This window comes from Corvus moneduloides, chromosome 2 (assembly GCF_009650955.1).
Source record: "Corvus moneduloides isolate bCorMon1 chromosome 2, bCorMon1.pri, whole genome shotgun sequence".
NCBI lineage: Eukaryota > Metazoa > Chordata > Aves > Passeriformes > Corvidae > Corvus > Corvus moneduloides.
The window spans coordinates 29,705,526-29,719,710 of NC_045477.1; the positions used below are offsets into that span (position 1 = coordinate 29,705,526).

Consider the following 14,185-nt stretch of genomic DNA (forward strand, 5'->3'; position numbering starts at 1 on the left):
TGCCTGACAGCCATACTGACCTGCAGCTGGTGTACGTGACTGGCCCCTTATCTCTCTACTTTCTCACACTTAATCCTCCCTTTCCACACCTACAGTTACTCCCCTAAACAACCCGCAGTAAATTTTGCAGATTATCTTCTCTACTTCCCATAATAAATCCTATGCCCCTGATGGCAATAATCTCCTTCAATCTGCAAGGCGTACCAGAGAGCACTTCCACTGATTTAACTTAATGGGTTCCATTCCCACCCCATGGACTGATCACACTCCTGTGGTAGCTCCGGGAGAAGCTGGGTCAGGGCATTCATTTCTCTGTTAGGTTATTCAGGTTCCCCTGCCTTTCACTGTTCCTCTGTACTCCTTTGAGCATGGGGAGAGGACCCTTTTATCAGGAGCCTTTCATCACTCAGATAAACAAATGTATTTATGCATGGGGTCTATCATCTGGAGACAAAATACAGTGAAACCTTTGGGAAGGTCTAAATACACTAGAATTTCTTCCAAAACTAAACAGCTATTGTAGTGAAAGCAACAATATATCAATAGCTAATGACATATGCAACTGTAATAAGTATTCTATTTTTCAAAAATGAGTTGATGAAACAAGTAAAAAACCAAACAAAAATAGCAAAAAAATCCAACTTGTTTGTAACTATCCAACACAAAGACTTAAAAAAAAAAATACTTCAAGTTTAGCTATGAAAAAAAAGACTTAACATGAAAAAACAAGCTACAGAGTTATAGAGTAATGTAAGAGTATATACACAAAACCAACCTATATGAGACAACTGAGTTCAAATTTTTCTTGTATAAATCTGTATTGTCAGTCCTGCAATGAATGATCTGTATTACTTCTGCAATGCTACTTCTCAAATGCAATTAATTTTTAAAAAGCTATTTGGATTCAATGGGCTATGTGTTTAGTAAGTTCCATGAAGTATAATGTAATTTAACTGCTTGCTATGTCAGAGCAAAATGCTGACACTATCAGAACATCAAAGTTGTCATCTGCAAGGAGGAATTCTCACACTCCAACCAGGAGTTATGCACCATCTGTGAAAGAGAAAAATGACAGCCAAATGGTGTAGAATATGGAAATACACAGCTTTTTGCAAGGTAACACAGTTTTTAAGCTTTATGAATGATTGTGTATTTTTCTCTTTCCCAGCCCCTTTCTTTTGTTAAAGCTCTAAGGAAACTGCCAGGATTAGCATGTTGCACTACTACTGATGTCAGAAAATGCAGACATCAAGAAATTAAAACAAAAAAAGTTTCAACTTTGCATATGAAATCAAGTTAAATTACTATCTACAACTTTCCTAGTGATACAATATAATATCTACTCTTCCACAGCTTAAGAAGTTCACCCACCATTGTAAACACCCACCAGAGTTCAGAACCTGGATCCAACTGCCACTGCCATCAAACTGGCTACTTTTGATGGCAGCACAGCATGACTTTCAATGCTTTTATATGTTTTCCAGCTTCCTTTTTTTCCACAGACATTAAAAAGCAAGTTTATGTCTTCCAAAGTTTTACTAAAGCATGTACTAAAAGTCCTGGATACCCTACATTACAAGAATGCTGTTCCTTTTCTTTGAAGCTTTAATTAGCTTTGAATATAAACAGTGTTAGCTGCAGTACAAATACTCTGTCCTGTCCTACTGGCCTCCAAGCAGCAGTTTGGGAACAGATTCAACACAGGGCATGGTACAAACCTGGGAGCAGGGATGTCCTAGCACAGGAAGTACACAGGAATCTACCATGGAAGAAAATAAACCAAACAGAGCTGCTGAGATTGACCAAAAGGATAAACCACTGTCTATTCTCCCTTTACAAACAAGATGTGCATCCAGCCCACTCTCATTCACCTTCTGCATGTCTACAACAGGGTATTCCTCTGCCCTGGGCTTTCCAAGCATGTGGCGAAGATTTTGGCATGCAGGAGAGCATCAGGAAAGAACTGTGAAGAAAATGTTTGCTAGGATTTTAATAACTCGTGTGAATCACAAACAATCAAACGAAAAAGTTAATTTCACTTTTTTTTTCCCTGCAGTAAAATAACACTAATTTAAATCTTTCTTTGTATATACTAAACTGCATATAATAAGCCAAAAAACAGTGGTATTTTTCACTCTGAAGATTCCCTCTGAGGAAAGTATGTTTTCCTCCACTTCAAAGGCAAGCCAATTTGAGCAATCAATACAGTATTCTCAACAGCCCAAGACAGCAACCAGTTAGTAGAAAAAATAGGGGGAAAATGAATTAAGAATGTCTGACCTCACTACCTTTCTCTTCCATATTCCCTTTTGCCAAGGAGACACTCTTAATGCAAAGAGGTTTTACCAAAGCAGAAGAATTATTCTCTCTATATCTTGAATTTCTGGAAGATACTTAGAAAGATTGTCCAGCTATTCTGCAGGCTTGAGAGCTTGTTGTAAAATAAATGCAGTCACTTACATACAGAACACATCATTCCCTTGGAACATATTTAATGAGTTCTGCAAAATGAACTCTGCTTGTGTTTACAGCTGTAGACATTTATAACTCCATCAAAGCAAAACCAATATTCCACATAAAATTGATCTCAGTGCCCTGGAAAGAGCTATTTCATTAACAAGTTATCACTCGCTCTCACCTGTCTTGACTGCAGCCCATCAAGCATTCTTAAATCCTATGCTTCACTAACTTTTACAATCAGAAAGGTTAAATTAAAATGTTAACTTAAATATTCAGTGATAAACTGTAATTACATACATATATAGATTTTCAAAAAAATAAAATTAGTGTACTTCTTTATGCGGCTTTGAGAAAAAGGAAAAATCCATTCCTTTACCCAGCATGTATCTCAAAAATAATGCTCTCGAAATTAAATCCTCAAAAAATCTTGCAGAGCCATAAACACTGAGAAATGTAGTATTAATGAAAACTTCTGTGCAATTGTGTTTTCTTTTATAAAGATAAAATAACAAGTATATAAATGTCCTCTGTTTGCAAAGCATTCTTCCCTCAGGTTTCCATTCTGGCTTTTTTTTATTGTAAAAACCATGTCTGAAAAACTTTGCAGAGACATGCTCATTCCTAGTGAAATCAGTGTGTCCAAATACTAGAGCTGCACTGAATAAATTCAGCCTAATGTTTCCTTTTTATGCATTAAAACCAAAACCAACAAAAACGTTTTCTATTGCTTACAAGAATTTCTTTACTTCTGAGTCATGAAGGAGTTTAAAGTCCCATCAGGTCCTGTAAAAGCATGCTGCCTTCTTTATATCTGAGAGGCATTCTGCCTAAGAAGTATTTGCTCTCTTCATAATGCATATAAAGATGGTTTGAATATTTTGACTACTCCTCTTCCCCTCTCTACAGCTTCTCCTTCTTTTCTTAATGATTAACAGTAAGGCTTAGAAAATTTTGAACAAAGTTTGAACAACATTTAGTTTGAGACAAAACGTGATTTACATTCAGACTTCAACTCAAATGCCCGAGAAACACCAGGAAGAAAAACCACCTTGATTGATTTTCCCACTCAGTCAATTCTCTTTAGTTAGAGGTAAAATCTATTTTAAACACCATCTAAAACTTCTGCGAAACTTTACAAAAACTAAAGACCACACTGGATATTCCCTGTATTTTTCAACTTAAATCTGAAACCTGAATTTCAAGTTTCTGCTATATATAATAATGAGTCAACAAACAAGCCATGGGCCTTCTTTCTTCCTTATGGACAACTCTGCACTAAAGCAAAGCTTTCTACATAGTTATCATCAGACTTTCCTCCCTTACCATATAATTTTTCTTTGACTTTTGACCACAACAAAAATACTTACCTCTGAGATGCAAATCAGCTTTGGAGTGCAAACTTAGGACCATGCAGTACAGTCACAAGGAAGATGCTGACTCCCCTGACTCCGAATTGAGAGGTGCAGTTTGGCTCATGGACACCTTTACTGTTTCATCTCCATAGGCAGAATTTTACTGTCCTGTTTTAATCCAGGCAGTCCAACTACGTGATCTGTGAAGCTGTATCACACAGTACTTTCTAAACTCTTTTATCTCTACAAACTTTCAGGAGTGAGCACTGAACTAAAAAAATGTTCACTCGTACAGGCATCACTCAGTTACTTCGTATTTGCAGAGAGAATGGACATTTCTCCCCCCCTTTTCTATCTCAGTTTCTCTACCAGTTACACAAGGAATTACACAGTAATTTGTAATACAATTTTTAAATTAGTAATTCACAGAATTTCAGAGATTTAAGAATTTCTATTATAATCTTACATCAATTATTTAGTCCTTGAACTTCCCACACACACTGCATTCCCCTCCTATTAAGAGAAGGGATGCTTTAACAAGCTTTCCTCTTTTTATTAGATCTCACACTATTCTCCTTTCCTCTAGGTCTTTCCTTGAGATCGTTCCCTTTGATTCCATCTCTCCCTCCTCTCCTTTTTCAGAGGCTTTCAGAAATGCAAGAGATGAACATTCATCACAAAGCAGTACAGTTCATTGAGCACATGTAGCTGCAAGGATATTCTTGGAACAAACAAGGGGACTGTTTACAGTACCTCTGCCCTTCTCTCACTCTCTTCCATAGTTCTCATCTTATCTCCTGCTCTCATCGCCCTCCCTTCTATCATCTCTTCTTTCTCCTACCATTTTCTTGGCACCTCTTTTCCCCTGCCTACCTTTCCCCTACCCTGCCTTCACTGCTCTCTCTCCCTCCTCTCCCTGCTGGCTGAATGTGAACTGCCTCTTCTTGTTAACGCAAAGCATTCTCTCCATATCTATTATTTGAGGCAAGTTTTTCAGATGTGAGACAAAGACTCTTGATTTCAGCCCACTGGGTGCTGTCTTCTAGAACAGTATAAATGTCCAGAGATTTTTTCACAAAGCAAGCATGGTGCAAGAACAGGAACACGAGAATCAAATACACACAAAGTATAAACAAGGAGCTTATTCCTGGAGAAAAAAATCTATTCTTTGAGGCAGTCACTTCTGAGATAGTTAGCAATAATGTTCATTAATGGTCCTTTATAAGAGGGTTTGCCTCTCCCACCAGAAACAACACTAATAACTTGTTAAATCCCAAGAGATAGTGATCAACCATCAAACAGAAAGACATGCTCATCTGAACTAGGACACAAGCATACTGGAGAGCACACTTTTTTTTTTAACCTCTACAGAAAACTTTGTCAAGTTGTTGCAAAGCATCTGTTCTTACCTTCTAATGAGGTGACTAGATGAAAGAAGAAGACCATCCAGAGCAAACCCATTCCCGACACTCTTCTTGCACTGATGCCAGCATTAGAATCCATGAAGATTCTCTGTAAATACCACCATCTTCAACAAGCACACACCACTCCCTTGAAATGGCCAGAGATTTCTTGGAGTGTTTTAATTTCTTCCCAAATTAAAGGACAGAGGCCTTCACAGAGAAATACTGTTTAAGAAAAAACAGAAGGTAGAAACAGAAATCAGGTCACACTAACACAAAACTGACAGTTTTTATACACCCATTCCATCATTTACTACTTCCAAGACATGGGTGAAAAGGAGTAGCACAGACCCAGTATATACCACATACCCACCCCTCAAGACTCCAGTCAGTCACAGGTGTTTTGTGCTCTGCCAGTACACACAGATTTTGAGACTTTCATGGCATCAGTGACAGTGTGGCTCCCAAATCAACGTTAATCTCTACCACAGTATAGGCTGTACTATTACTGAAGACCTGATCCTTTCTGCATCTTTGGAAACATTTCTTGGAAGGTGTCCATTCCATTTCCCCTGTATGCTTTTCAAATTCTGTCTCTTGTAACTTACACTTTGCCTTTTCAGGACTCTGCAGGGCAGTAGCCATGACAGGAGAGTTTTTGCCAACACAAATCTGCACAGCTGACACACTTGTAACTGCACTTCAGATGCAGCCATTTGTCCCTTTAAGCACAGGACTGTACAACACTACTAAGTTGGACAGTATTTTTCCCGTTGATATGTTGTACGTGAGGAAGCAAACATTGTGATATTTAAGGTCAAATAGGAAGCCTGCATTACAGCCAGAAAAAGCACACAAGTCCAAGCTTATTATCTTTAGTGGGAAAAAATCCAAACAAAACTCTACCACCACCATTAAGAACCTGACATAAAGGCTTATCTTACAGTAAGGGAGCAGCATGTAGTCTAATCCAGCATTGCATTAGATGAATACAGCATAACAATTTTGCTAAGCAAGGTAATTCTAGCTCCATCTGTCCAATTCTCAGCTCACCAGAGAAATATCACAGTAAAATGTAGGTTGCATGCAAAAAGCCAGTATGTTTTGTTTCTTCAGGTGCTCTTTGAGCAGAGCATTGAAAACACTCCAATGTCTTCAGTGAGACAGTGAAGCGTAGCTAAGGAGAAAGAAAAATGTCTCAGGCAATATACAGAAATGGCTCAATAACTGGGCTGAAAGAGGGGAGGGAAGAGTTGTAATTAAAAGGGGCAGCCTCTGTGCAATTATCTGAAAACCTTGCAATAGGGAATTTGAGCAACTTGGGCATAGCAGAGAAAAAAGCAGCCTGGGGAGTATGTGAAAAGGCAGTGCAGTGCAATTAGATTTGCTTTACTGGAGAGGGAGAGAAATACTGGACAGGATGGAACAGTTCTCTCTTCTGCTGCCACCAGTGAGAACCTAGAGCACCCAAATGAACCAAAGGCACTCTGGGCATCACTAAAATGTAAGGAAACTAAAGGGATCCCAGCAAGAGGCAAAAACTTCTATTCATTACTTCCGAGGAAAGAGAAAAATAAAGTCCACTAAGTACAACTGAGGAAAAATGAAGATTAAATGTGAGGATGGATATAACACAGGTACTGCTTATTAGTTTATGAAGCCTGTATACAACACAACACATCACAGAATAAAAACACCACTGGATGCAACTGCACAAGGGAGAAAATTTCAGGGTAATGATCAGAAAGTCGTTCTTCACAGAAAGAAAGATCCAAGCACACAGCAGTGTTCTCCTGGAACAGGACTGAAGATTGCTGCCTGAGCCACCAAAACTAAGATTGGGTACACCAAAATCAAGCCTGCAAGATACCTCTACATGGAGACATAAATACTTACCACTTGGACTGCCAGTCAATCTATACAATATCTAAAAGTTTTTTACTAGGCCAGTAAAATCCTAAGAGATGGGGACTTTTAAACACTCATAATGAAGGCAAATAAATGCAGAAACAGAGGTCAAACAAACTGAAGAATACCTTAATTTCAGTCAATGGGACTTCATTTATCTGCAGAAGGCTTGAAAACAGCTCACAATTCAGATTTTCTCATGTCACATAACTTATGAGTGACAGAGCAGAAAACAGAACCCAAATATGCTTTGGCTCCTGGATCTCAGGCCAAAGCATTGAAATTACCACTAAGCAGTTACAACTAAGAAACCCCTCGTGCACAAAACCAGACACAAAACAATTTCTGGCTCCAAGGAAACCAGTTGTTCTTCTGCTGCCCTCCTGACCCGCACATCTCTCTTGCAACATCTGTTTGCCTTCTCCTGGTTGATCCTATATCCCACCTAAGTTACACTGCCCTTAAAGAGGAATCATACAGCCTTTGTCTGGATTAGACTGGCAATTATCTTCCCTGAAATAAACTGTGGCCAAATAAAAAAGCTGGTTGTGATTTAGTAGTTAAAAAAGGTAAATTTTTTGAAAATTTTTTTTTAGAATTCTTATTCTGCCTCTTCCACACCTCAGTGAAAAATGCTTACTCCACAATGAAGGATAGAGAGAACATTATGGAAGCATTTAAGGGAGAGTAGGAGGGAAGCACTAGCCTCTGTGAATTAAAGAGTACCAAGCCCCTAAATTGCTAACCACTGCCCTGCCCTTCCCCCTAGCAGTTGATGTGTACAGAATCTGACTACACCCAAAGACGCTCATCTTTCATTCTTCAGTTCCACTACTACTTCTACCCTACACCAAACTACGTAAACAGAAACCTCAAACGATCCCAACTTCTAAACCACCCTCTTCTCTTGTCCACACAAGCACCTTTCCATGGCCTTCTCAGCTAGTTACTTCTTCCAAAACTGCTTTCAGCAAGATTACTTCTCTTTGATACGGAATCCACTACTCCCCATTCTCCTCCAAATCCGACTGCAAAGTAATACATCTTCTGTGCACAGGATCTATAAACTTCCATTAATACCCCTTCTCATGCTCTCTCCTCCAAATACATGAACTTGCTACTCATGTACCAGATGTCACTCCTCTTATGCTAACCCCTCCATGAAGAATTTAATCCATTTTAAGGCATGTATTTCCTTAGCTAGAGGAATGATCCCCATCTCCTTGGAAGTCCTGAAAATCGTAAAGCATCTGAAAAGCATGACAGTTCCTGAGGATCCAAATGTCTTTTAATGATTCAGCCCTATAAAACTGTGAAGATCTCAAGCAGTCAGAAAAGACCAGTCACATATTACTTTTACCGTAATACCAAGCTCCAAGAGATGGGAAGTGGAATTTCCTGGGTTATCTCCTTACATTATTCACCAAAGCTATTATGACTGTTTACTTTGGCACCCTCACTGGGGTACCCAGATTACTGAAATCTACGTTCGAGATCCCAGTTAGAGAGATAAATAGAATCATCACCAGTATTTTCAAGAATTCTGGTTTCTTAGCTGAACAGTGAGGGAGAAGAGTTCTTTGGAAAGCTTGTCAAGGTGAGTTTTGAACACCATCAAAGATGGAGATTCCTCAGCTTTTTTGAGCTTCTGTAGCAGTGTTGAAATGGGTAATTTTAAATTTTTTTTTACTGGGGATTTTTTTTCTTCCTTCTATATATGTCTGTTGTCTATCTCAGCAGCAGAGAGTCAGCTCTTGCCAATCACCTCAAACCTTCTTCTACCCAAGACTGAAAACACAAACCCTTTCAGCTGGAAAGCCTTGAATGTGAAACAGCATGCCTGGCTTGACTGGCACTGTTTAAGTCCTGTTTAAGTCCTGTTTATTCTCACCAGACAGGACCAGCGCTGTAATTTCTCACTTCTTCTGAACTCAGTCTTGAAGTGGGAACACTTCAGTACACATCCAGGCAAATGATGCTCAGTGCTACAGAAGAGACAGTGATAGTGCTCCCACATGTGCTAAAACAACTGACAGTACTACAGCTCTGTGCTTGCGAGACTTCTGTCACAGAGAGGGCTGCTGGCTGCCCATGCTGTACCTAAGCTGTGGCAAAGTATTTCATGCAGCCAGTACCTCTGCAGAAGCCGCTTTATGCAAATAAAGGATTCCCTCGAAGTTCAAGCACTGTTGGTGATGACACCTGAAGAGCCATAGGGCACCAGTGCTGCTAAACAGGTCAGCATTAATTGAAAATTTTCTTCCATCAGTGCATGTGTTTTTATTAGAAAGGAAGCAGGTTTGCTCCTAGGTTTGTGTAGCCACTTATTTCAGAGTACCCCAATGGTGTCTTGATGGAGGTGGTCATGCACATGACAAACCTAAGAGGGGTCTCCTTAGCATGGAGTGCTTTTTCTTTTCTTCTGGGGTTTGCATGGCACTGATGAAGAACAGTGGTGACTAGATGAATGTATTAATTCTGTGATGGCCACAGGTTCTTCTGGACCTAAGCTTTGAACAAAACCCATCCTTTTCTCAACCTTTTGACTCTAACCATAAAACTTTAGACAGACCTTCACTGAACCATGTTCTAGCTCACTACACAGACAATATGTAGTCACAGATCAGAAAGTAATAGCACAGTGACCCTATCTCCCTCTGACAGATACCACCTGCAGAACCTGACATCAAATTGCACTAAACATTCATCTGAACCATGCATCTGTCTGGCTTCCACGGGAGGAATTCAGGCACACATTTAGGATTAAGAAAAAAGCTAGGATTGTTCAGGTACTGCACAAGCCTTCTGGAGGAAAAGATGAGGGCCTGACAGATTCTTCCTCTCCATTAATGGAATGTAGCCATTTCTTTGAGTTCTGCATTTCAAAACACAAGAAAACGCAGAAGCAGATCAATGTCCACCTAAGCCAAGTTTTGTCTGTGTGTCCAGTGCCAGGAAGAAGTGCTGTGTGCAGATGGCTTGCAAGCCTGGCCTCTGTGTGATCCACTTCCCTACTCCTCCTCCGGTATCCACAAATATAAGACAAAGGTTACTAGAGAATATCCCCCAATTCATTCCCTTTAGCATCTCTTTAGGAATTAATCCAATCCCTGTTTTGAACTTATTAACAGATTTGGAAAGATATCTATCCTCATGCAACAAAGTATTTTTACGTATTTTAAATTGTTCTACTAATAGAAGCTGAAATCGTAACAGTGCCAAATATTTTATGCTTTCAATTCTTCTTATCTGTTCCAAGAACTTTTCCAAATCATCTTGTTTCCTCCCATTGGAACAATGCTTCTTCCTCGTTCATTGTTAACTGACTCCTCTAGGCCTATTTCACAGCAGAAAACATTATATGGGTATAACTTCCCTCTGCTACACTTGATTCCACAGATTTTCCCCGTATTTGTCATACTTCTTCCTCACCTCAAAAATTCTTCAGGGTAGAGAAAATGCTGTACCTTTGAAAACACAGTCTTTCCTCCTCCTGCACATTTTGCACTGTGACTCATATCAGTTTAATATTATCTCTCAGCAAGAACCATTAAAAAGATAAATGAGCACAACATCTGGGAGAGTCAATAAACTACTATTCCAATTAATTTGTGCTGCACACTGATTCATCACATTTAGGCAGAGTACAAAAAGTGGAATTAATACTTCTCATTCGTGATAAATAGGGGATCATGATAGTGCTACACATCAAGCAAGAGGCCTCCCCCCGCCCTTTGCTGGCCCCGGTTCTGTCCTACTGTAATTGCTCCTTTGCCACTGGGATGCCCTTGCAGCAATGGTCATGCATCTCAGTGGGATAAATCTCACAATGTCGTTGTGAAAAGCTGTCACTCAGTGCCTGCCCAACACTCTGAGCATGAAATAATACTGCCTACCTTCTTTCTTGGACAATAATTACAGTAACTGCTATTCATAGAAGTCTTTCTACATCCCAAACAGGAAGTGAATGGGGGGAGAGCAACATATAATTTATCGCTCAGGGTTTTAATATAATGAAGTTAATGTTTTTTCTTCAAAAAATTCTATTACTGGGGCACATAAGGCACCACAGAAAAATGATTGATTAAATAAATAGATCATTTTGATAGTTGCTGTATATCCTTTTATCCTCTGTTACTAATTGAGATTATTTTTAATGACTCCAAAATACTTTGGAAATATCCGAGAGGAGAGTGGAATTTGTCAAAAAAAAAGCCTTGTGGATTTTTTACCGTCTGTTCATTAATTTAATTTTGAGAGAAATGCTCTAGATGAAATGTATAACTAAATTTAAAGGAATTCTTCCCCAAGAGCAAACTTCATAAAATACTTCTTCTAGCTGGCTTGATCATTTGCTTCCTACAGATTATCTAGATAGAGCTGTGTCAGTGTCTATTGGGATCCCTTAAGTTTACAATGACAATCCAAGATCTGATTCTGAATATTCTCCAAAGAAAGACATTGACTTCCTTGTTTACCACAGAAACACCAGGAGTCCTGAAGCTGATCTTCCATGCTCTGATTATACATTTCCTAGTGGGATCCAAATGAAGAACTTTCACAGCTCTTGAAGGGAAGAAAGAGACGCTTATTTTCATGCATTTTTATTAAACCCCTGAGGCTCGAACAGGGTGTCCAAATTAGAAGCATAATCACTCAAATGACCTCTACAGTCACTGGACGGAGCTGAATCATCTTCACCAGGTAACTAAGAGCTGCACTAATTAAAAAAGGGAGCTATGGACAGCTGAACAGCTCCCTCCCGATGACTCCCCAGGTGCAGCCCGCAGGTATCTGGGGGGATTTCGAGCCTCTGTGAGATCTTTCAACCCACACAGGTGGCCACACTAGCATCTCTTTAGATAACTACAGTGCTTTCCCTTAAATCTCTCTCATCTGCCATGACACATAGTCAGCTAGAGTAGCCTCACAGCTTAGCTTGTAAATCTAGTCTTTCTTCCTAAGCAAAATTCATTCACAGCTGCTCCATGTTTCTGCAGACTCTCTCAATGCCTCCACATCATGCTTTGCTATTCCTAACAAAGATGGACACTGATCTCTTGAAACTACAGCAATTAAAAAAAAAAATTTAATTAGATTCTTTCTTCCACCTATTAGATACTTTAATTATATACATATTAAACACAATTAAGTTCCTGAAAGAAATCTCTTCCCACCTCACAAGATTTGACTTCACTGACAATTTTTATAGTGATTTGTGTCGTTTTCAAAGAAACACTGGCAATTATACTTGAGTTTCTAACATTCACACCTGGAAGCACAATCCTGGTTTTATCATATTAACAACATTATAGAATGAAAAATGTGAAGAAATTAATTTTTTTGTATGTAATCCATCACTTGCCTGATAGAAACTCTCCAAAAAAACCCAGGAATTGAAATGATACAGAAATTACCCCCTCTGAATTTTCATACAGTAAATAAAGGAGACTGTACGAACAGGGAGAAAAAGAATTAGCAGCTGTCCATCACATTTCTCTTCTTTGATGGAAAGAGAAGATGACAACTATACCCACTGGGCGTGGTTTCACTGTCCTGCTATTGATTTTACTCTAATTTCTCAGGATACTTCTCTCAGTATAACTATGCACAGATCCTTGCACTTTTATGTGGAAATAAATATGTTATCAACTTCAAGTATGATTTATCTTTGACAATTATACTTTCACCTGTACAAAAGGAAGACGCAAGGCTTCAGAGAGGAAAATAAATGCAATTCACAAACTCTAGGGTACAGCAGCAAACCTTTGTCAAGCACTGTGTAAAATGTTGTATTTCCACAATTCTAAGCACAGAATTTTAAGTTTAAAGTACTAGACTTAAATATCCCTGAAGATCACCACATTCTTAACTTCTAGGTGAAAATCATCTGTGGTACTAAAAATTCTTTGAAAATTGACACTTTCTCTGATACAGCTTAAGTTTAAACAAACATCCCAAAATTCGCTGAAAGTTTACTACAGAAGACGTTTGAAAACAACAAGAAAAAAGATGCATCCTATTTCAGCATTTAAAAGGGGAAAGGAAATAACACATTTTCACAAATAGTTATTAAACAAAGGATGTGTTACTGTCCTGATTTTGGCTGGGAGAGAGTTAAATTTCTTCTTCAGAGCTGGAGCAGTGTTGTATTTTGGATTCAGTATGAGAATACTCTTAATAACACAGATGTTTTAGTTGTTGCTAAGTAGAGCTTACTCTAAATCAAGAACTTTTCAATTTCCCATGCTCTGCCAGTGAGGAGGTGGACAAGAAACTGGGAGGGAGCCTGGCCAGGAACAGCTGACCCAAACAGGCTGAAGAGATATTCCATACCATGGAATGTCATGCTCCGTACACAAACAGAGGGGAGGTGGCCAGGATCTGTTGATCGCTGGTCAGGGATGTGCTGGGCATCCATCAGTGGGTGGTGAGTGACTGTACTGTGCATCACTTGCTTTTCTTGGGTTTTATGCCTCTCTCTTCCTTTCCTTTCCATCATCATCATCATCATCATCATCATCATCATCATCATCACCATTATGACTGCTATTATTTTATTTCAATTATTAAATTGTTCTTATTGTTCTTATCTAACCCATGTCTTTTAACTTTTTCCGCTTCTCCTTCCCATCCCACTGAGGGGTGGGAGGGTAGGGCTAAGTGAGCAGCTGTGTGCTGCTTAGTTGCCAGCTGGGGTTAAACCATGACAGTGACGTAAAGAGAATGTCCCTAAAATCATGTTCTCATCTACTCAGCAGTGCTGATCATGCTTTTTTTTTTTCAAGTGAAATTAAAGTTATTATATACCAAGTTCTGATTGCTGATGGGTGGAAAGTGATAAAGAAGCCAAGCACAGTGTCTGCTATGGCCAGACAAGCAATGCCACAAATCAGAAAAATAACCTTGACATTTGCTGACCAAGCCTGCAAATGCAACTGCAAATCTGCACAGACAACCCAAACACAGAGCTGCAAAACAACCTTAAAGGCACTCTCAGGACACTGGAAAAGAAATCAAGGGCCTGAAGGGTTGAGCAGGAGCAAAAGCGAGAGTGGCTTG

General features: G+C 39.2%; 1 protein-coding gene across 4 annotated transcripts in view; it reads right to left on the reverse strand.

The window, feature by feature from the left end:
• Positions 1-14,185, reverse strand: part of LOC116439391 (ephrin type-B receptor 5) — a 77,559-nt gene that overhangs the window by 53,576 nt on the left and 9,798 nt on the right. For 3 of the 4 annotated variants that reach the window (XM_032098855.1, XM_032098854.1, XM_032098857.1), the window contains exon 2: positions 5,222-5,440. In XM_032098855.1, coding sequence (XP_031954746.1) covers positions 5,222-5,315 — 94 coding nt within the window. In that variant the 5' untranslated portion in view covers positions 5,316-5,440. Of the gene's footprint in view, positions 1-3,827; positions 4,021-5,221; positions 5,441-14,185 lie in introns of those variants that run through there. The other variant, XM_032098856.1, reaches the window with a different exon arrangement.